Source organism: Lagopus muta, chromosome 7 (genome assembly GCF_023343835.1).
Source record: "Lagopus muta isolate bLagMut1 chromosome 7, bLagMut1 primary, whole genome shotgun sequence".
NCBI classification, from domain to species: domain Eukaryota; kingdom Metazoa; phylum Chordata; class Aves; order Galliformes; family Phasianidae; genus Lagopus; species Lagopus muta.
Window position 1 is genome coordinate 14,100,473 of NC_064439.1, and position 22,028 is coordinate 14,122,500.

At 43.6% G+C, this 22,028-nt stretch overlaps 1 protein-coding gene across 2 annotated transcripts in view; it reads left to right on the top strand.

Annotated features, from left to right (window-relative positions):
* Positions 1-3,340: 3,340 nt before the first annotated feature.
* ITGB1 (integrin subunit beta 1) overlaps positions 3,341-22,028 on the top strand; it is a 41,620-nt gene continuing 22,932 nt past the window's right edge. Inside the window, exons 1-3 of one of the 2 annotated variants that reach the window (XM_048952310.1) lie at positions 3,341-3,593; positions 21,271-21,340; positions 21,576-21,661. In XM_048952310.1, the coding sequence (XP_048808267.1) occupies positions 3,585-3,593; positions 21,271-21,340; positions 21,576-21,661 (165 nt within the window). In that variant the 5' untranslated portion in view covers positions 3,341-3,584. The remainder of the gene's footprint in view (positions 3,594-21,270; positions 21,341-21,575; positions 21,662-22,028) is intronic. The other variant, XM_048952311.1, reaches the window with a different exon arrangement.

The window sequence follows — 22,028 nt, forward strand, 5'->3', positions numbered from 1 at the left end:
CAGTGTAGTGTGAACAAGGAACAGGGAAAGGATTTGTGTTAGGAAGAGATGAGATAATTAATAGGATGGAGTTGGGAAGCAGTGATGCTCCAGCCTGCTGGCCAGTGGGTTGGCATCAGAGGGCTGGTGTGCAGAACATCCCCAAGCTTAGGGGCATGCAGTTGGCAGGGGATGTTCACTCACAGCCCCAGCAGCAGCTCCACATCCCCCATTCATGCAGCCTTACACATGCAGTGCTGGAAGAAATCTAGCTTGGGATTCCTAGCTATTTCTGTAAAAGTCATAACAAAACATGTTATCTGCAAGGCAAGCTGTGGATACAGATGGAATACTCCACAAGACAACCTGATCATGTTGATAATATTATAATAATGAAAACATTTTTGCATACGTATAAAATGAGGCAGTGACAACTGGCCAGAGAATCTCCAACTACCACCTGCACAACAGCGGTGCTCCGCCAACCACTACTGCTGTTCTGTGACAGGAGGCTCTCTTTTGCCAATGGCTCTGATTAAAAGACAGCTAGACAGAATTAAAGCATAGTCCTTAATGGACTTTTATAGCCAAACTCCAGTAGGTATAAAAGATAACTCTATGTAATTAAATCAGTTGTATTGACCAAGTAATATAATTTTCTTAATACACTGTAAATAATTTGAAAGCAATAACTAAAATGTTAAAATATTTTTCTGATTATTTAGGTATGATTTTTTCAAGAAAATGATATGTGGATATTCATACAAGCAAACAGTATTTAACAAACTATTCTGTTGTTTCTGTTGCAATCTCTGGGGATATCACTTGGCTGGTTCTCCCGGGACTGTCTGTTCTACAGCACAGACATTTACTTCTTACATTGCTCACAGAAAATGAACATACATTACCCATAAAATGAAAGGCATCATTACCAAATGACAGTGCTTATTGTTTCCTAAGGACAACCCAACATGAAGAAATGAGGAAAAAATGAATATTATTTTAATATAATTAAGTCAATTATATCAAATTAATTTAAGCTAACTGAAGTAATACAATTCTGATATTTTCCAATTACTGTATTGGTTTGACGCGTGCAAGTACATGGAGAAGAATCAACAGCTTACATCCAAATCTTGTAACAAAGAACCACAGTGTCTCAGACTTACAGACAACAAAATAGCTAACACAACAACAAATCCAGCGATATCAAACTGATTGGTGCACACACTAAGGGAATACACATCATGTCATACTCGGTTCCCCAGCGTCACACAGCAGTGGTACCCAAGCCTAACAGTGACCCACACTCCTCTGACTGCTCTATCGAGCCTTTAAAATCTTTCTTTGCTTCATCCCTTCCATGCAGATATGTTCGCTCGCTCGCACAGATGTTGCATATACCACAATATGGTGATGCCACTTTAAATATTTTGACATCATCTGTGATCGTGTCTGTTGGCTCAGATACCTCCAGAACATTTTCTGACATCCTCAGTACTTCAGAAGTGTTGGAAAATAGCAAATGGTTTTCGTGCACACCTGCACTCTCTAAACAGAGTCCAGAAAGCAGCCAAATAATTCTTTTCAGCCATTTGGGAGGTTTCTCCTGACAGTTTCCTATTGCACAGTGCAGCCAGCCACTGGCAACCTGTTGCACAGATGTCTGAGCCGAGAGCTGTGGCAGGCTAGAAGCAGCTCACTGCACAGCTCTATTTACTCCTTGCAGACTTGGCAAGCCATGGCAGTGAGAATGGAGGACGTTTGCCACTGCTTGGCTGCAATACGTCACAGTGCACATGTACTTGCTATTTGCATATTCTGGCAAAATGGCCTTTAGTTCCCTTCAAGAAGGAGGTATGCCTTACCTAAAAGTCATTTCTCCCCAATGGTATTCAAATTTATTATATTTTTGGCAGATCACTATCCATCCTGCATTTACTTTTATTTCATGAAACATACCATTTTTAAGGTTTGATTTTATGGCAGCTTGTTTCTCTGCTCCTGGCAGTATTAATAATGTAACATAACTGCTGCAACATATGGCTTCTGGGCTCTTTATCACTGATTGTGCATGTTACTTATTTTCCACTTCATTTGCCCAGTGTTTGCTTTTGATGAAGCTGCTTCGAAAGCGGCCTAACATTTCCTTTTCATTTTCTAAGACCATTTAACCAGTTTTAAAATTACAGCTGTACCAGCATTAAGACCTGGCAGTTATGATAAGAGACTGCATCCTGGGCAGCTGTACTGCCTATAAGAACAACCACTAAAGAACAGGCTGTGCCTACATATGGCAGAAGTACTGTGTTTCTTTTTTAAGTGCTGCTAGTACAGGAAAAGGGGGGAAAAAATGATTATCGATTTGTAGTACCTTTAGTTAGAGACATCATGGCAGCCCACAGTTCCTTACAGGGAGCAGAAGGGCAGCGCTGAGCTCCGCTCTGTGTGACGGCGACAGCGCCCGAGGGAACGGCATGGAGGTGTGTGAAGGGAGGGGCAGCTGGGGGTCAGGGAAAGGGCGGTGGGCATGGAAGAGGCTGCACAGGGCTGTAGGCACGGCCCCGAGTGCTGGAGTTCGAGGAGCGTCTGGACACTGCTCTCGGACAATGCTCTGAGATAGGGTTTGGATTTGGGGTGGTCCTGTCCGGAGCCAGGAGCTCTACTCAATGATCTTTGTGGGTCCTTTCCAACTTGGGATATTCTATGACACCCAAAATGAGCAGCAGCAGTAGCAGGTTAGTTATAGAGGCACAGCAATTGACTGTGAGCTGTGACCACGTGGCTTACACCTCTTTGATATTTTGCCCCCCAAAACAGGAGTCCTTCAAGAACCTAAGTAGCACGTGAGCACGTGCTGAATACCAGCAAGCTGGAGCCACGGGACGCGGCAGTTGTACTTTTCCCGTGGCACGCGAAGTGACGCCGACCCCTCGCCGGTGCCTCCCACCCACTTGGGACGCAGCACACGGGCGAAGCGTGGGGACAAGCGGACCTCCAGCGCGGAGGTTGCGGGGCTGGGAGAGCCGCCGCCCCGACGGCAGAAGCTCCACCGGCGCGGGAGCAGGAGCGCTAATCGGACCCCACCAAATAAGGCGATGGCGGCTGCCACGAGGGGTGGCGGGGGGCAACGGGGACACGGGCGCTCCTCGTAGCGCTGCGCCAGGCGGAGCCTTTCCCGTCCCGCGGACGCGCACGGCGTGGTGCGGCACTACGTGAGCAGCGGAGCGTCGCAGCCGCCGCCAGCACAGGCTGCCGGGCCGGGTCCCCGCTGCCCCCGGAGCGCCCTTCCCTCGCTCCCTACCCCCAGCCGCAGCCCGGAGCGCTCCTCCCCGCCCAGGGCTTGACGGCAGCGGGGAGGAATGTATTTCCGGGGCGGGCAAAAAAGCGGCTGAACGCGGACCTTCCCCTCCCCTCCTTTTTCCACCGCCGCGCGCGCCGGGCTCCCCCCGCCCCCACCCCTGAGCGGCGCGGAGGTAGCGGGCGGTCCGCAGACGGGCGGAAGGACGCGGAGCGAGGCCACGCCGCGCCCAGCGCAGCTCCCGGGGTAGAGCCGGAGCCGGGCGGGCCGGAGCGCGCCCCCTGGCAGGAGCGGCGCCGCGGCCATGGCCGAGGTAGCGGGAGGACGGGGCGGGGGTTGGAGTGGGGAGCGAGCTGAGCGCTGCCCGCCTTGGCGCCGGGGCGGGAGAAGAGCGCGGTGCCTCGCGGTGCCGCCAGCCTCGTCCCGCCGCGGGTCGGCCTGCCTTGGGCTCGGGGGCCGGCGCTGCGGTCGGGCTGGAAGGTGGCGCGCCCGGCCCGCGGCTTCCTGTGGCGGCGGGACGGCGGGTCGGGCCTCCCGGGTCGGAACGGCCCTTTGTCCGCCCGGAGCCCGGCGGGGAAAGTTTAACGCCACTTCGGGTGCCGGGCTGCCGGGGCGACAGTGGGGCCCTGTGACGGCGTAGGGGCAAGGAGTTACGGGAATAGGGTCAGGAAGAGTGAGTCGGTGTAGGAAAGTGGATGTCTATCTTTAGGTTTTTGACCTGCACGGGGCTATCGAAACTGGCAGATGTTAGAAGGGCTGTGTGATCGTAATGCAGCGTTTCCACTTCTAGATACGCTCAACTTTGTGCGTATTTTGCTGTTAGTTGGCTGTGAGCATGGGCAGCCCTTTAGAAGCTTACCTCGGGATGAAGTGGGAATGTGAGGCCTCTGTGCACCGTCTGGTTCACGTGGTGATTTCTGAAGTGGCCTAAAACAACCGGAGCACCACGTTCTGTCTGGTGCGGCCCCCTGATGTGCAGATGATCGGATGGCAAGTTACTCCCTGACTCACTGGTTAGGTTGTGTTCAGACTCAATGTCAGATGTCTTTATCTAGTAGAACCTTGTCTGACCGCCTGTCAGACTCATCAGCTCAACTTGTGACTGCTTTTCTTTATGAAAAAAATCAAACATTTCTTCACTTCTGAGTTTGTCCGTGATATTATCCAACCCATTCATGCCAGCACACGTGCACATACCTGATGGGTGAAAATGTGGATTTTCTGTTTGATTTGCTTCTGGTGCTACAGTCCTGTTGTTGCCAACACACACAAACCTTGGGAGGAGGAATCATCTGCATTCAGGTCAGTGGAACCATGCTGGCTTAACTGCACGTGCTTAAGTGCAGAAATGGAGTTGGGCTTTACATAGGTGAGAGCAGTTTGGAGTCATCTGTGCTCCTGGCACATTAACCACCTGGTAGGTGAGGTAGGTGCGGGGGAAGGTTGGTTGTTGGTTTCCTACTGTGAAATGAGATGACTTGGTGGCAATTTATTTAAAAGAGCTGTTTTGCTTCTAGAAGGACTTAGATGAAGTCAAACAAGACTCACCATTGTGAAGACCTTTATTGTCTGCATCCATCGCAGTGATGAAACTGATGATTCATTGTCCTGTCGCTAAAAAATATTCTTTGCCTCTGGCAGATGATTAAGTAGCATTTTGCAAGCCTGCCTAGAGCTCTATTTTTCAGGGTTGCAAAAGCAATGAGCTGTTGGCAACACACAGGCAAGACAAGGCGTGTTCACCAGGAGAGCACCACCTTCAGCCATTGTCCTTTCCAAAAGTGTTTCATGTGGTGGAAGGCGCGCACCCAGCAGGCTGGTAGGGTGAGAGTATGCCTTAGTCAAAGCTGGTCTGGGAGTGCTGTGCCACCCGGGGGATAAATAAACTCATTTCAGCAGTGAAACTCAGAGTTACAAACCTGGTGTTCCTTCTAAGCGCAGCCAGGGAGACCTGCGCATGTATTTGTCTGATTCGGCATAGTGTTCCCAGTCATTTGAAGGATGAATTTGGAGGGACAGAAGTTTTTCTCTAGAGTATTCATGATGTTCTGATGTGAGCGCAGAATTCTAGTGTTGGTCTTGCTGAGCTTTAAGTGACTCAAGTGGTTAATGTTCTGCCACTTCCTTTGGGAAGTGATTCCCACAGCTGAACGCAAACTGTCCGGAAACTTTTCCTGCTGTTCTTTCTTTCTTGGTCTGTGTTTTCATCCCACTGCTCTCAGCCATCCTCCTGGTACTTCATGTAGGGGGTAGCTGCTTTCATGCCGTTCTAAAAAGAGCTCATCTCCTGGAACTGAGGAAGTGGATAGCTTGGGTAGCAAAAAGGCAAGCTCAGAGGGAACAGTGCTCTCCGGGGCTGGCACATGCTGTTTGCTGTGTTACCCTGAATACCATTTCCTCACTGCCTCTGGTATGAATGCTCTTCAGTTGTTTGTAAATAGTTGTCATGCCTCCCTTTTCCCTCTGGATTTGGCTGAGTGGTGTGCATGGACCCGCCTGTTGCAGGCTCCACGCTGTCCAGGTCTCAGCACTGTGGCCTTCAAAGGTTGTTCTGGCTGTGATAAGGATGGCTGGAGTACCTGTGCTACAGTGGGGCCGTTTTTGACTCCCCCTTCCTTCCCAGTGCTAGGAGGTTGGCTTCTTCAGTAGAAGCACTGCACACCCGTGCACAGTGCCTGGAGCAGCCGCTGCTCATTTCACCATCACAAGTAGGAGGCTGATTCACAGATTGTTGCGAGAGACCCACAGGAATCGTGGAGCCCAGCTCCTGGCTCCACACAGGACCACCTAACATTCAAACCACGTGTCTGGATGCCGAGCTGCACTGCCTTCAGTTCCATACAAGCTCAGGGAAAGTGCTGCACCCAACATGTGGTTTGGGGAATGGACATTAGTGGGACGAGCAGAGGCAGGATGGACCATTGCCAGTAATTGATATACCCTGCCTCCTCATCCTCACCATCCCTTTCCAGATGCGTTTTGTACTTCTTCCAAATGAGAGCTGCTGTTACAGACACTCAGACATTGCAGAATTACTGTTAAAATGACATTTTATTTATTTATTTATTTTTGTGTTAATTAAGTGTGGCAAGCTAGCTGGCATTGAGATCTATTGTGCCTTTTCACATGGCATTTGGAAGAGACAGTGGTTAGAGCCAGAAAAGAGGGAATCCAGGCTTGGCAGTAGTGGAGCCTATTCTGCTGTCATTCTCCCTTCTGGAATTTCGGATGATGTATGTGTGTATTTGCTTATTTACTTATTCATTTATTAGGTTGGCCATTCCTTTTGTCAAACTCTTTGTATTTAGGAGCTGTACTGATTCCTGGAATGTAGGGGAAAAAATTCACTGGTAGAGATCATAAAGCAATTACATAGATTTTTAAGAATTATTTGGTTAAGGCAATGTATAGATAGATGTTTTAAATTGTCGTTTTAGAAGTACTATAATGTACGTAACTATATATGTACTGTTGTCTTAGGTGTTTTCATGCCATCCACCACTTTCTGTGCCCCTGCTGAAATTGCCATCTCCCACTGGTAGAAAGCTCATAGTTGGGTCTGTTTTTTTCTGTCTCTCACTTCCCTGTGCTGACTGTGTGCTTGTCTCTACTCTGCCTTGATTTAAGACATTTCCTAGTGGTAGTGTTCTCATTAGTGGTTCTAACATTGCTGGTCCGGTGTTTATGTACTTCAGAGCCGTGTACATGAGCACGTGTATCTTAAGACTACTTAAAAAAGAGGCTGTAGCATAGGGGGCACAGAGCTGTTATTACTGCAGAGGGTATTTGTTATTTTTCAAAAGAATGTGAGAGACTCATGAAATTTCAGGAGGACAGTAGATGAACACTTTCTGCACTGTGGGCTTGTATTGGCAATATCTTTCCCAGATGTAGGACTCCTTTTGTGACAAAAGAGTTGAAGTTGGCCAGTTTGTTGTAATAGTAATTCATGACATCTCTTATTGGCCAGTATAATGTCACTTTTTTTCTGTGTAGTTGTTCTTCTCTCTGCCTTGCTCAGTTTTGTTCTGTATTCTGTTGCAAACTTTCTAGAGAAGGTAACCACAGCTGACCACAACATTGCCCAGTGCCTGTGAGTTGTCATGGTTATGGACATACTGGGGGTGGCCATACAGAGTCATTTGCTGTCCTCAGAAATGGGAAGTCAGCTCCTACTTCTTGTTGGTTGTAGTTTGTGGGGTTCTTTTCCTCCTCCAATTTCTCCTCCATAGGCATAGCCTGGCAACCTAAACTGCTGCAATCTTAAGTCCAGATGAATTTCCATTGAGACTTCTCTCTAAATGTGCTTTTTTCCTCCAGGGATGAGTAGTAGAAGTATCAGAAAAATGTATGTCCAGCTTCACTGTGAGAAAACAACGTGTTTTAGCTGTGTGAGTTTCTAGCCTGATGTAAAATGTGTATCAGCTTGCTTGCATTTATTTTGGAAATGTCATGCAGAGAAAATGAAAATTCTGACTTCTGTGAATGAAGAAGTGGCAGCAGGCGCCTCATTATGTATCACTAAATGATACCGCTGTGTTTTTCACTATTAAGAGTGTTCTCTGTAGAAAATTGTTACTAAACATACTGTATTTTTTTTAATAACCCCCTTCTCTTACTTTTCTGCTCTTAAAATAATTAGAATGATTTTGTGGGCTTTCTGGGGCTTTTTGTTCTCCTCTGAACAAACTTTTAGAAGAAAACAAATCTTTTAGATTGGGAGAGATGGGGGAGTCACTATTTGAGTACCAACTTTGCATAAAAGCAGGCAAGTGGCTTTGTGAGACTGTAATACTGATGCTTACTTTTAGGAAGGTAATAGGTTTCTATGTGACCTGTAATCGTCTTTGAGACAGAAGGACCTTTTTGTGTATTAGAGCAATCATTTTGTCTCTATCTTTTTCAGTTTACTAATTTACTAATGACTTCAAAAAGGCTTATGAAATATATTTTCTGTCTTAAAAGTGGTCTTTTTTCTTTTTTTTTTTTTTAGTCCAACAACAGCAGTGAGACATCATTAGTATTCTTGTGGTTTTTGTTAGTGGGAGAAGTTTTGAGTAGTAAAACAGGCAGGATTCTCAACTTTGTTATTGCTAGGAAGAGCTAAGAAGAGAGTGGTGTTTTCTCACAATCATTTTCATTCTTTTCTTTCTCCCTTAGAAAACATTGTGCTTATATTTGATAAATTAAAGCAGTTCTGCCAACAAATAATTCCTTTACTGTCTATAGTCATTTTCCCTATGCTTCTGATTAGTGAGACCCTGCTTAACTGCCGATTCTCCTCAAATGCACAAAATGCACGTAAGCTGTAGCACGCTCAATATAGCATTGCCCCCCTAAAAAAAATTAATGTAGTATTTGTAACGTGTTTATTTCATTCTGGGTTGGTACAGGATCGCTTATGCTTAACTTCGTCCTAGGTTTGTCTTAGCTTATTTTTAACTTCTGCTCACAATGGTATCTGGTATATAAACAGGAAGGCGAGCCATCGTTTGTATGGGCTCCTACTGCATTAAACTGCAAGGTTGTGTGTGGCATACATGCTGTGTTTGAGTACTCACATGTAGGTAATTTTCTACTGTGCCTGTTAACAAATGATTTTTTTTTTACCTGTAGAGCTGTGCAAATAATGGCACTTTTGATGTGGAAGTCAAACTGAAAAAGTGAAAGTATCTTCTTTTCTCATCCTTTGTGGTAAAATCAGAAACAATAATTATATATTGGGCTGAACTGAAACACTGAAATCATCCTCGTGTAAAAATGACTGATTTGTGGTTATTTAAAAAATGATGAAAAATAATTACATGAGCTCAATTTAGGAAGAGTTAGTATTTCATTTAGGAAATGGTGAGACTGTGAGTCAAAGGTAGCATCTTGGACAGTTTGTGCATCTTGCCCACAAGATCGTGGCTATGTAAAACAAAGCAGCAATGGCAATAGGGTGGTTTGGTCCATACAACCATGACTTTAAGGATTTGGAGCACCATTTGTGCAGAGGAGAGATGCTGTGTGATGCCATCCTGCCAAGCCATGCAGTAATGCAGGTGGTGGGAGGTCTGCAGGAGCCGTAGAAGGCGTTGGAAGGATCTGGTGTGGTGGCAGCTTGGCCAGCATCCCCTCTAGACTCAATTGCTCAAGTATTAAACTGGACAACATCCAGTCCCTGCCTAGACCTTCATCTGTCTGCTTCTAGCACTCTTTGGTACAGGCTGTGGTGTGAAGATAGTAGGGCTGAAAGGAAACCTATTTCTGAAGTGGAGGTAAATACAAAAGATTATAATCTTTGTGATGTTAAATAAAAAGAGCTTTCCGGGGAATGAGAGCTGACACATCTCGGTAGTTGGTTGTGATTAAATTTGCACTGCATTCTGCAGTGGGATGAGCTAGTATATTATCACAGCATTCAGTGCTGGAACAACTGAAGTCTTTGCACGTGTCCAGTCAGCAAGTGAAATACTCCTGATGATGATGGTAGAAAAGAGAACCAAGGAAGTTTTTATTAGCGCAATACACAAGATGTCAAGTGTAAGCAAGGTCAGTTATTTGCTGCCTTTGAAGCAGTGTGTTCTAGCTGCTTTTTTTCTTTTTTTGACTGAAGTTATGTTTTCCATTGTATTGAGAAATTAGTTTTGATGGGCCTGGGAGAAAGTCATGAATTTCCTTCTCTGAGGTTTCTCTGTTGTTTTTCATAGAATCATGGGATGGCTTGGATTGGAAGGGAGCTCAAAGATTTTGCAAGGCTGTATTTAGTGTATGTGCTCACTTGTCAGTGTGAGTCAAAGACTGTCCAGATACTGAGAGGAGTTCTGTAGCTCATCCATAAAACACGAAGCCTGAGCATTTTTTGAAATGTCAGTTTGCTGGTTTTGTGTTTTAAAAATCTATCCTTACTTATGCATGAATGTAACCTTCATGCAAAATATGTGTCACACTTACGGAGTTGCATCTTCTTTTACCATGCAGGTCAAAAATGGGGCATATTTTGTCTATGTTGTTTTTGTCAAATAAAAAACTGTGTGAGAAACAAGTTGTTAAGAATTTCATTTTCTTGGGTGTGGACTCAAGTGTTTTAAAAAACAAGGAAACAGCAAATTTCCTTTTTCGGAAGAATGTGCTGTCCGTACCAGCTATAGGTTGTTTAAGCGGCATCTTAAAATTGATAAACAATGATGAGCATTGTTTTTTCTCTGTGTATGTACCTCCCTGCACTGCAGATGCGGCTTACTTACATTTTCAAAGGCTGAAATGAAATGTTACATAGCTGTGTTGCTGACCTCAGCAGCTTCAGTGAAGGACTCTGCTTTAGCATTAAGGAGTAACTTTAGCATGTAGAATTGCTGCCAGCGCTTTACTTTTATCATGGCCAGCTGCCCCTTTGGGAGAGTGTCTACATGGCAATAAAAAGGCTTGCTCAGATAGTGGCTCTTTTTGGTGCATAATTCACAATGCAGTTTCACTTTCTAAATGAACAGTGTCAGTATTTAATATGATTAACATTTTCTTGTAGCTGGAAGGAGTTGTAATGCTGTAATGCAGAGTTTAAAGAGAAAAAAAGAGCACATTCATTAGAGAGAGCTCAAAACTGCGGTAGGCGAGTGGCTTCAAATTGAGCTGAATATGGTACTTCATAAAGTGTCCCAGTACCCACTGAACCACAAATTCAACTGATCATACATTTTATTTCCCTAAGAACATGGCCCTGCAGCACTTCACACCAATGCACGTCCTAATTCTTGTGATCACACTCTCCCTCCTGTCTGTAGCTTGTGGTCTTCATCGTAACTACATCAGCAGTGGAAGTCAGCCCAGCTGCTCCCATGTCTTGATTAAAAAATCAGTATTCAGTTAGATCAGCTTCTCTGGGGGGGGTGACCGCAATCATCACTAGTAACATTCTTTAGGTGAAGGGGAGGAATTGGAGAATGTGGCTAATGAGAAGAGTGTGAGACTGCAATGATCCACAGTTTAGTTGGCGTTAAGTGTTGTGGAGCCATCCACATCTGCTGGGTGGGATTGGCCACAAGTTAGGGATGAATGGTGCGAAGTCTGGAACTGGGACCTAAAGAAGCATCTCCATCAGCAGTGCTGGAGTGGGAGATCTGTTCAGATGTGTGAGAAACCTCCTCTGTTACTGCCCTTTGCTGTCCCCTCAGAAGGGGCCTGTGGGCTCCAAGCTTAATGTCCTGCTCTGGGAAGCAGCAAAAGTGTATTCTTAGACAAGGTATTCAGGCAAGGACTGCTTTTTATGAAGCATTTTATGATGGATCTCTTGTAAAAAAATAAATAAAACAAAAGTAGCCATTTTAGGATTGACGTAGTTTTTTTTCCTCAGATAGGTGAGCTTCTTGCCAGTGCTCAGGCTTCCAAATTGAAACGTAGGAGAAGTCCAGTGTTGCAGTGTGTGCTTATACCTAGCCAGATGTTGTTGTCTGTGTTCTAATCATGGTTGTTTTTGTTATCAGTAGGTAGGTATGTAGAATAGATACAGATCTACAAAACTGTATCTTGGTAGGATGACCTTTTTGTTGTTACGAATTCTTCATGTTCGCTTCCTTGACTATTTACCCAGTATTCAAAGTGTGTTGGGGATCAGAGTTGTTTCAGTACCAGCCTCATTGTAAATTGAGTTAGAATAGTGAATCTTTTTTAAAATTCACAATTTAAATGCTTAGATACTACATATAAACATTCTGCTAGGCACTTGTCATTAGAATTTTGAAGTGAAAAATAAACAGCACCCAAAAAGCTTGATGGGATTTCACTCTGACAACCGCTGTGACTTCACAGATGTTTTCTTCACTGTTCATCTGTCCACTTGGTCTGCTTTGGTCCACTGAAGCTTCCAGAAAGTCGGTCTTGCTGTGGAGGAGGAGTGGGCTGTCTCAAGGCACCCACCCCCAGCCTGCGCAGCTGAGGTGCTGGTGGGCGCTGGGACCTGGAGCGTGGGGTTCAGTTTTGGAGGTGGGGATGCAGCACTGTGGTTTCTTTTAGCAGCAGTTGGCTTTCATCTTGGTTTTAGTTGCCGAAACTGCATCAGAGTGTTAATGATGGTTACTGGCGGGTAACGCTGCCATGTAAAAGTGGAGTTTCCGTTGAGTTTGCACTCTGTGGTGTGCCAACCCATGGCTTCCTGTAGTACCTGCAGTGCAGCAAGCAGTACCCTGTATTAACTGACAGTTTCTTTCACTTCAGAATGTACTTGCCCCTCTTCTGCTTTCTGCTTAAAACAAAAACTTGGATTAAAGTGAATTTAGCCAGGCGTTAGGATGGCTGTGGAATATTGCTAAGGCACTGCAGCCTCAGAAGCATCAATTACAGTCAGCTTTGTTAAGTGTGATATTCCTATGTTTAACTAAACCTTTCCCTGTGTGTGGGTGAATGTGAGGCTTGAGTTGCACAAAATTAAATAGGCTCCTTATGGGAGTAGTAAGTGGTGCAGATTATGTAGGAATCTAATACTTCCACAAGGAACAAGCACCCGTGTTTTCTGCTAGAATAGCTTAAATCATTCGATAGCATTCCTGATTGTAACCTGAGCTGGAAATGCTAAACTTAGCTGAGAAGTGAGGTATGCTAGCAAAACCGATGCAAACAAGCTCAGTGCTGAATGCATCTGTCCCCACGCAAAAGTGTCACATTAAGCAAGAGGGAAAATTAAATTATTGTGGTAGAAATTGCTGGTGGGTCACAAAGCATATGAAATGTGACACAACAACAGATGTTTTGGTTTATTTTAATGCAATTGTGTTAAGAGGTGCTTGTATAATGAAAAACCTGTGTATTTCTTATGGAAGACTGGCTGCTGATAGCAGTACAGGCACAGTAAGGAGTCCTACGAAGCTGTGGAAGTGGTGTGCTTAGAGTTTGGGCTATTGGAAACTTCTCCTAACAACAGGTTGGGGAACATTTTTGTTAGTGAAGACTCGTGGAAAAAAAAAAAAAAAGTAAGTTTTGTTTCTTGAAACTTAGATGTTGCCATATAAAAGAGGAAGCTTTCAAGGTACACATCTATAGGAGCTGCTGTTAGAGAAAATATTAGTTTCAACCACAATATCTTTACACGTGGTCTTGCTCTTGGTGCTTCTGCAAGGCTGAGCATCTCGGTGATGTGTTTGCATGCTACCACAATCAGCATAATGAACAGGTTTTATTGTTTTGTGCTTGCTTGAAATTCAGGGATATTCATGATGTACTTGTAGGAATCGCAGCTTGATGCAGAGAGATTGCACTGATATGGCATTTATTAAAGAAAGAAAAATGGGGGGGTTTTTACATTTTTGGTTTTTTTTTATTCAGTATTTTTGTAAGCATCATAGTTTGAGAGGTGTAGAAAAACAAGAAGTTACAAGCTGGTCTTTCAGAACAAGGTGCACATGTTTCAGTTGAAGCTGGGAATACTGAAGATGTAGATAATAAACAGTAAAAGCATATTGCCGTTTTTTTTTAATTCAATTAGACATAGCTACAGGCTCTGCCTGCTCTGCTTGAGAATATAAGAAGCAGTGTTTCTCTTCTAATGTAATGTTGAACATTAAGCATAGTGTGCCTGTTTGTTTGTCATTTTCCAAAATACATCTTATTTTATAAACACTTACCTGTGGATAAGTCACTTGTAAAAATGTGTAAGTAAACATGTGAAAAAAAATAATATTCTCATGAGAAAGAGCACCTCGCTTGGCTCTTTATCTTTTTCTTATATGTGGTGATCGTGGGCAGGCTGCTTGTTATATGAGTCTAAGTACTACTTGCCTTACAAGCATCAAGATGCTTTCCAAAGGAACTCCTAGCTGTGAAACTTTGGCTTAAAACTATGTTTCAGCAGTTGAAGAAAATGTTACTCAAATACACTCTTTGCCTACGCCTTAATAAACACATACTGTTTGAAAAATATCCCTACTTCAAAAAATGATGCTTATGAACCAACATCTGTCCTGTCTGTACCACGGTACTTTCCAAAAGGCATCTCAACAAGGGCAAGAGATCCAGGTTGCTCTTGGTGTTTGCTGCCTCGACAGATGAAAGTTCTTTGTCACTGAGGTCTTCACATAGTCCCTGTACTCTCTTTTCTCCTCTCGTTCTGTTACTTTGTCACTGTCATCAGCATGGAATCTGGACTTGAGTCTCTTTTTCTTTTTGGAATATATTTCTACCTTCAAAAGGCAGAAGTAATCTATACAAGTTAGTGGAGTACTACACAACTTCTTGTCTGTATTCAGTTTAGTTTAGGATTGCAGCTGATTGCAAGGGTATTTTTGTTGTTCTTGGTTTTGCCTTAGTGCTATAAAATATCTGGGAACCACTAGCACCTCTTTGCTGTACTCTGCTACCAGTAAATATACCATGTCCTCTTGGTTTTGTCTTTCTTGGGTTGGAGAGATGTCATATAAAACCACTGTGGGTGATAAATATTCTTCTGAAACTTGTTCTGACAATAGCGGAAATCTGTGTGTTCTATCAAAAGAAGTCTCCATCCCCCCCCATCTCCGTACAGCCAGGCACCTAACTTGAGCAGATGTGTTTCCATTCAGAGATTCAAATCAAGACCAAAATGTATTCTTCAGAAATTTACTTAATCATTGTTCATTCCACTACTTAAAACTGCTATTGTGTTGAAGGCTCCCGTGAAATCTGGGAACAAATACTAGCAAGTACTGCATATAAAGGAATGCTGTGACCCAACTGTGTGTGCTTGTTGAGTTAGCCATTCTGTTTTAAAGTAGCGTCCTTAGTAAATTAACAATCAGAAACCACATCCTTTAAGCACACAAGCAGATATGATGTCCAGAGGTCCATGTCTGTTCCCAGAAGCTGTGGTCGCAATAAGCTGATGATGATAAGTGCTCAAATTCATGTATTCAGCTGAAGAAGCGAAGTGACACAAGCACATACTGGGTTTTTAGTAGTGGTTTAAAACCCATGGGTGTTTTTTGAAACCCAATGCCTGCTGGCATCCCTTTTTGGTGAATCTTGGGCCACTTAATCTCCTATGAACTTTTCTACTGCTGTAAGTACAGATTAACTATGGGCAGTTACGTGCTGTAAGATCTTAACGAGACTGAGCAAACCAGTTGTGTTACCAGGTGTGTTTGCCTACCTTACTACGCACAGAGGTGGATTCTCGCTCCCTTGCAGAAGCTGCAGAATTGTGATACATCTCCCCATGATTGTCACATTCAGAAATGTGTATTTTCATCTTTTTTTTTATTCCTAAATCTGCGGGGGATTTTCTGAACAAAACAGTGGCATGCGCTGTGTCAGATTAACCTCAGATAAACATGCTTGAGCGTTTGTTCTCCCTACCTGAGAAGAAAATTGGTTTCCGGTAGGTTTTTAACTCCTTGTAATTAAAATTTAAGCCCTAACTGGTGTATTATATGCGATATTATATACGCAGACCCTATTCTTATGGGTCTATATTATTTTAATAGGATGCACCACTGCAACCACATGGCTATGGAAGTACTTAACATGGATATTTGTTGAACATGCTTGTTGTATTCCATTAACCTAGAGATGATGACTGACAAAGAGAAATGAAGCCCAGCATGAGGCACTGCTGGTTTTTTATCCTGTAGTTTCGCAGCAGCTGAAGCCGTTGTGCTTAAAGCTCTTTCAGGACACAGTTTGAGTAAGCAGTCTCGATGTGATGATTTTTTGCGTAAAAACTGTTTCAGTACTGAAGAATTTGTTATTTTGCCTGTTGATCTGGGTTAATGTTCCATTCTTTCCGTGTTACTGAGGTTAATCTCTGTGAAGCTGCTGGGGAGTTGAGAGCATCCTGGGCTGGGTGATCCATCCGTCCATCCATGCAGCAGGTCACTGTGAGCAGGCCCGTGTCTGGTGTTCCCGCATGAGCTGTGGTGCTACCAGCTACCGGCTCCCGCTCCTAAGCCTGCACTTCTGAGTCCTCCGGGGCTGTCTGCATCCAGCTCCCTGCCCTGCCCCAGCTGCCCCTGCCTGCAGGCAGCCCAGCCTGCTGATCTCTTAGCTAAGGGCAGTGGCCGCCCTGTGGGAGCACGCCCTCACCACGCTGTGCAGCAGGCTGAGTCCATAGCTGGCGAACAAACAGCGCTGTGGGGCGAGTGAAGATTTTACTTCTTTGATTGAGATAGGCTGCTTTTCAGCTGTCAGTTCTGACCCCAAATCTCCACTTCATGTGGAGATTCGTGCGTCATGTTATTTCTTGTTGTGGTGGACCTAGGATTCGCTCTGGGTGTGCTCTGCAAGCAATGTGTTCTAGCTGGAATCAGTGTCACAGTGACATTTGACATAAGTAAGGTAGCTGCTGAGGTCTCAGATGAAGACCACCTATTGAAGACTTGAAGTTGGAGAATCCACAGTGCACCTTTGGATAAAAAGCCTAAGATTAAGTCCATGGTGCGAAACACTAATTTTTATACCTGTGTGTTTTGAAGTAATGTACCTTTCTGAAAATAGAGGAAGAGGACACCATTTTGCCACCATTTTTTTTTATAGTGATTTGAGGCTTGGCAATGAAGCACTACACAAGCAGAAGGTATTGTGCTTGCAGTCATTGCATACTGAGCAAATTTGGGTTTGCAGTGGATGACAGTGGCTGCAGGAGGTCTGGCTGGTTACCAGGAGTGCTGCTAGCAGTGCAGGTTGATGTTAGAGGTCTGTAGTACATGTTCTGTGTCACCAGGTTTGGTTGGTTCCTTCAGTTAAGAAAAATGCTGTGTCGTTTCCTTCCACGTCTTTCAGAATTGTGAATGGGATTTGTTCTGCCAGACTCTAAAAATCACACTGAAATGTTGGGCTTTTCTCTAAGGCCAGTTAGCCTTCTGGGGTGAGTGAAGAGAGAACTCTTTCAGCATCGTATCCATTGAGCCTGCATCGGGTGTCTCCAGAGAGTATTCAATTCTGCTTATTTTAGGAACGTGCCTCTTCCTGCTTCTTTTATAAACAGGCTGGGAGTGGGGGCTGACCTGCAGGCATTGGTCCTGCATGCAGCCCCGCGGTTTTCCTGCAGAGAGCTGTCCTCTGGCTTGTGCCAAGGCTCTGTTCCTCCATCCCCTTCTCATTGCTTCTGCCATGGCAGAGTGAGCATTTCTGCACCCAGAGGTTTAAACCATCTCCTTGCTTTGCTGGATTAATGGCTGTGTAAACATTGACTCACTTCCAAAAGAGATCAATTTTGTATAGCGTTTCACAATCAAAATTAAACCCATGAAAACACCCCATGCCACAGAGATGTCAGTCTTCACAAAGTGCAAACGCTAGTCCAAAAGTGCAAGTTGCTTATTAATTTCTAGATTTGTAGGTTTAGAGTGGTCTGTGGGGATGTGGCTGTCAGTGGGACAGGGTGTGTGGTTATTGCCTCAAAAAGGTGGCTTTTGCACAGCAACTTTGCTCTTGCCGGATATCTGACCTCGAGATACTTCCCTGGTGTTCTGAAGCGTGGCCACATGTTTCGGTGTAAAGCTGCACAGCGAGGCGTGACTCAGAGTGCCACAGAGGCTGATGCCTCAAAGTTTTTGGCTTTCCTTGATGGTGCATGTTAGCTCCACAGCCCACCTGGGCTCTGCTTACAGCATGGATCAGTGCTGCAGTGGCTGAGCATCTCAGCCATCAGTACTTGATTTCTCAAGAATTAGTGCTCCTATAATTTTCATCTGTTTTGTTGGTTTGTTTTTTTTTTCTTGATCCCATTTGCCCAGTTAATGCTCTAGATGCAATTCTGAAGCTGCAAAAGGCTTTCATCCTGTGGAGGAGATTTAATTTTTAAATGTGTGATGATTAGCAGAATAGAAAGGTGCTGATATTTGATTTGCAAATTCAGAATTAGTCTCACTACAGAGAAGTAATTCTCCTTTTCTCCCATTGCAACTTGATGAGTCTCTTGTTTGAAATTAGAAGCTGCAGGGATTTCCATAAATGTGTTGATATGTTTATTTATTTATTTATTTTCAGTGAAAAAGGTCTATTCAAGTGTAAGTGTTTGATGAGGCAGTTAGTGAAAAATCTTGGAAAGCGCATTAAAGATTTCAAGGTTATGTCCATGTTTGTCTTCCTACAATACTTAACAAAAATAGATTACCATTAGCAAACATACAGAAGTAATTTTAAGATCTCTTTCTCAGCAGCACATGATTTGCAGCCTATTAAACAGGCTCCAGCTGGTCATTTAGCTGTTAAATAGGGGGATGTTAGTTCCTGGCAAGCTTACCTTTTGAATGCTTCAAGCTGCTTTTTTTTTCCAGGGGGAACCTTTTTCAGGGGTTCTGTGATATTTTTCTAGGGTTTAATTTAAAAAACAAATGAGTGTAATAGGAAAATATATAGATCTTGTGCAAAATGTTTTTTTCTCTTAACAATGAGTTATATTCTGTTGCCATGTTCTGTGGTCAAATACTGACACGTGGTTTAGTTCCCACTCCACCACAGGTTTCCAAAGGTTCTTTTTAACCGTCTTGTGCATCCAGGCACCCTTCATTTTGCTGTATGTCCATCACATAAAGCCTGCAGCTCAGCAGTGCTAGGTACTGAGCAGTGACATGGACGTGCCCAGCTTGCTGGAGTAAGCCGGCATGTGGCTCTACTCACATTAATCCCGGCTGCACCCAAATCAGCAGCCCCGTCCTGAGGTTGTTCAGTCCCTGGGCAGATGGAAAAGCTGTTAAGTGGAAGATGAAGGAAGTGAGCCCTTATGGGAGGGCGGGCTGCTCAGTCGCAGCCTTATATGGGAAAGGACGTTTTCCTTGTTAGCTTTACGGGGAGCCGGTGCCCAGAACTGCATTCATCACGCAGATGCATTTCCACAGGAACATTTCTTTTCCAAATTGTCTTAGTCATAGTTTTAGCACTGTGTCACATCTTTGCTGGCTTATTTATATAGTCTGCGTGGGCTTGCTATACCACTGCTGGTCTGCCCTAAAAAGGTGAACTGTTTATAATTTTGGCCAACAAGGCAGTACTAAACCAATGCAGGCAGCTTCAGGCTTTATTCTTGCTGAAAAGACCTCCCCACTGTGGTCTGTACTTAAAGCCAAATGCAGGAGCAATTCTTCCCTTCACAGGGGGAAGTGAGGTTTGTTGAGTGCAGCATACAGTTGGTGAAACCCGGCAAGAAGGAACCTAAATCCTAGCACATCAGTAAGGCTTTCCCCTCAGGGCTGCTGGTCTGATGAGAGTGCTCATGTTCCTTGTGGCTGCTTCCCCTGCTGACCTCCATTCAGGCTGATTCTCAATCTTCTGCCTGCACTTCCTGGACCACAATAACCCTCCCATCCAGGTTTGCAGTTGCACATGTTTGATTTAGAAAGAGATTGCCTACAGAGGCCATTTCATAAAGAGTATTCCTGACTTACAAGTTTGCAAACGAAGGAATGCTCAAAAGTTATGTCACATGTAATTCACAGGTCGTTTTTTCTGTTCTATTTTGTTATTTGACTTTTTTCTTTTTTTTCTTCTAACCGAAAAATTTTGATGCTCATTTGCACGATATCCAGCAAAGTTATTCCACGCTGTGTTTCTCTCAGTGTCCAAACTTCCCTGACTCTCTGGCTGCAGGATCTGCTGAAGACACAAGTGGGCCAAAGTGATATGTCAGAAAAAATATGAAACACGTAATATTACTGTTGGATAAATTTTGTTTACACAGGGTTGGCTTCTGTTTGAAACCTTCTCCACCAGGTTTTAGAGCAGCTGTCCTAAGTTATGGGTCTGTGTGTGCAGAGTAACAATTATGAATGGCCCTAAATCAGTGTGCAAAAACCAAAACTCAACTGCTGTGCTAATTTAAGCATCGTTCTCTTTGCTGCTAATTCATATGAATAATGGTATGTCTTCCAGAAAATGGCAGGTTCATTTTAAAGGACTGCCAAGTTTCCTTTCCCTTGGCTAAATTACAAGATAGCTTTTAGAACAAAAACTTGTTGTGAATTTTGATATTTTTAGGATGCCTGAAAGCGCCACAGTCAGCAGCAACCTCTTAGGATTGCAAAGGAAATTGGCAGCCAGGATCCAAATTCACATTATTATAATGAGCAGAAGAGAAATTAAATTTAAAGTAACTTCAACTTTTCAAATGTATATAAAAGCTGTGAAGACAGACCCTGCCTACTATTGGAGTAGAAGAAAATCCAGGGGAAAAAAATGGTGCACGAAACTGATTTTTAGACCATAGTCCTGACTCTGGAATCCCGAGCTGACTCTGGTATATGAAGTCTCTGCACTAATTCCTGAACACAGCTGCTCAGTGACTGTAGGTTATACTTCATAAGCATTCAAATCTTGTTTCACAAGGCATATAGATTATACAGTTCGCATCTATTTATTGCTCTGGCAGGTTTTCATTGAGGTTTGTAGCTTTGGGAAAAGGGTAGAGTGTCTTTTCCTTAATAAGAAAGTTACCCATTAATTTTCTCTTGTGTAAAGGAAAAAAAAATAGCAGAGTGTTTATCAGTGATGCTTTAAGTAACATCCTTTGACAGGAGCTTGCTAGTTCGGAGTACAGGTGCCAGGCTGGGCTGTAACCTTTGAAGGTTCCTTGGAAAAGATTTTGAAAAGGGCATGGAAGATTTTCTTGCCTTAAGGCAGAGACTCGAATAAGGAAGCTCTGTTTCTCTCTCGTATTTCTCCAGTATCTTTATTTGGAAGATTCTCTCTGATGACATACAGAGCATCAGTATTTTTAAATAGGATGTTAATATGTTGTCAGGTTTTGGTTTTCACCCTGAGTTTGTCCAAATTCCTCATACCTTGATGGTTTACCTAGCAAGAGTATTTCATAAGAATGTAAGAAGCAGCTTCCTCGTTTGATGTCTCATAAATACAGGGTTTGTCCACAAATGTGGTTGTATCAGATGAAGACACATTCATCTGTCCAATTGATGTGGACAAGGACATGTGATCAGGTATTCTGTGTACCTAATGCCCCAGGGAAGCAACATACTTACACGTGTTCTTTGGTGCAGCTTTTTTTTGCTCACTAGTCACAGTAAATCACACAATCTGGTTTTGTATTTCAGACTAATTTAACATTGCTCACATGGGCTGGCATCCTCTGTTGCTTGATATGGAGTGGATCTGCTCAGCAAGGTAAATCACTTGACTTTACTGCTTACTGTTGCTTAAAAACTATTTAAATTTAGCATTTACTTAGGATGATTAATATGCTAGATGGGTTCCAATAGCAATATGTCACTCATGTCTCTTATTAATAACCTGTCTGTAGTTAGAACTTAGTTTATGGGACCAGTATGAAGCAAACTAAAATTATATTACTGTCAGCACTTCTTTATAAATAAAGTGTCCTGTCTGTGTTCTTTCATAGGTGGAAGTGACTGCATAAAAGCCAATGCAAAGTCATGTGGGGAATGTATACAGGCAGGGCCAAACTGTGGTTGGTGTAAAAAAACAGTAAGTATTGCACAATTCCTTTCATGGTTTGTTTTTCCCTTGGTTTCAAATTTAAATAAATACTTCAAATGTATAGAACTGTCTATTTTTGTCAGTTGTAGTTTCCTGTGGCTCTTCCTCGAATCCCTGTTTGTACTTAGAAATTCAGTACCCTGATTTTCCCAGTGTCCAGGGTTGAGTAGATCTTTTCACAACATGTTTACTTTTCTGTTTCTAAGTGTTAAGTGTTTGAAGATTTTACAGGCCATCTCGTAACTATTTAAAATCATTCCAGCATGCAGTCCATCTGGACATATTTAACTGTATTCTTTCAGTGACATTAGAATAAGAGGTAATTTAGGACAGACATGGCTGGAGTAGAGGAAGA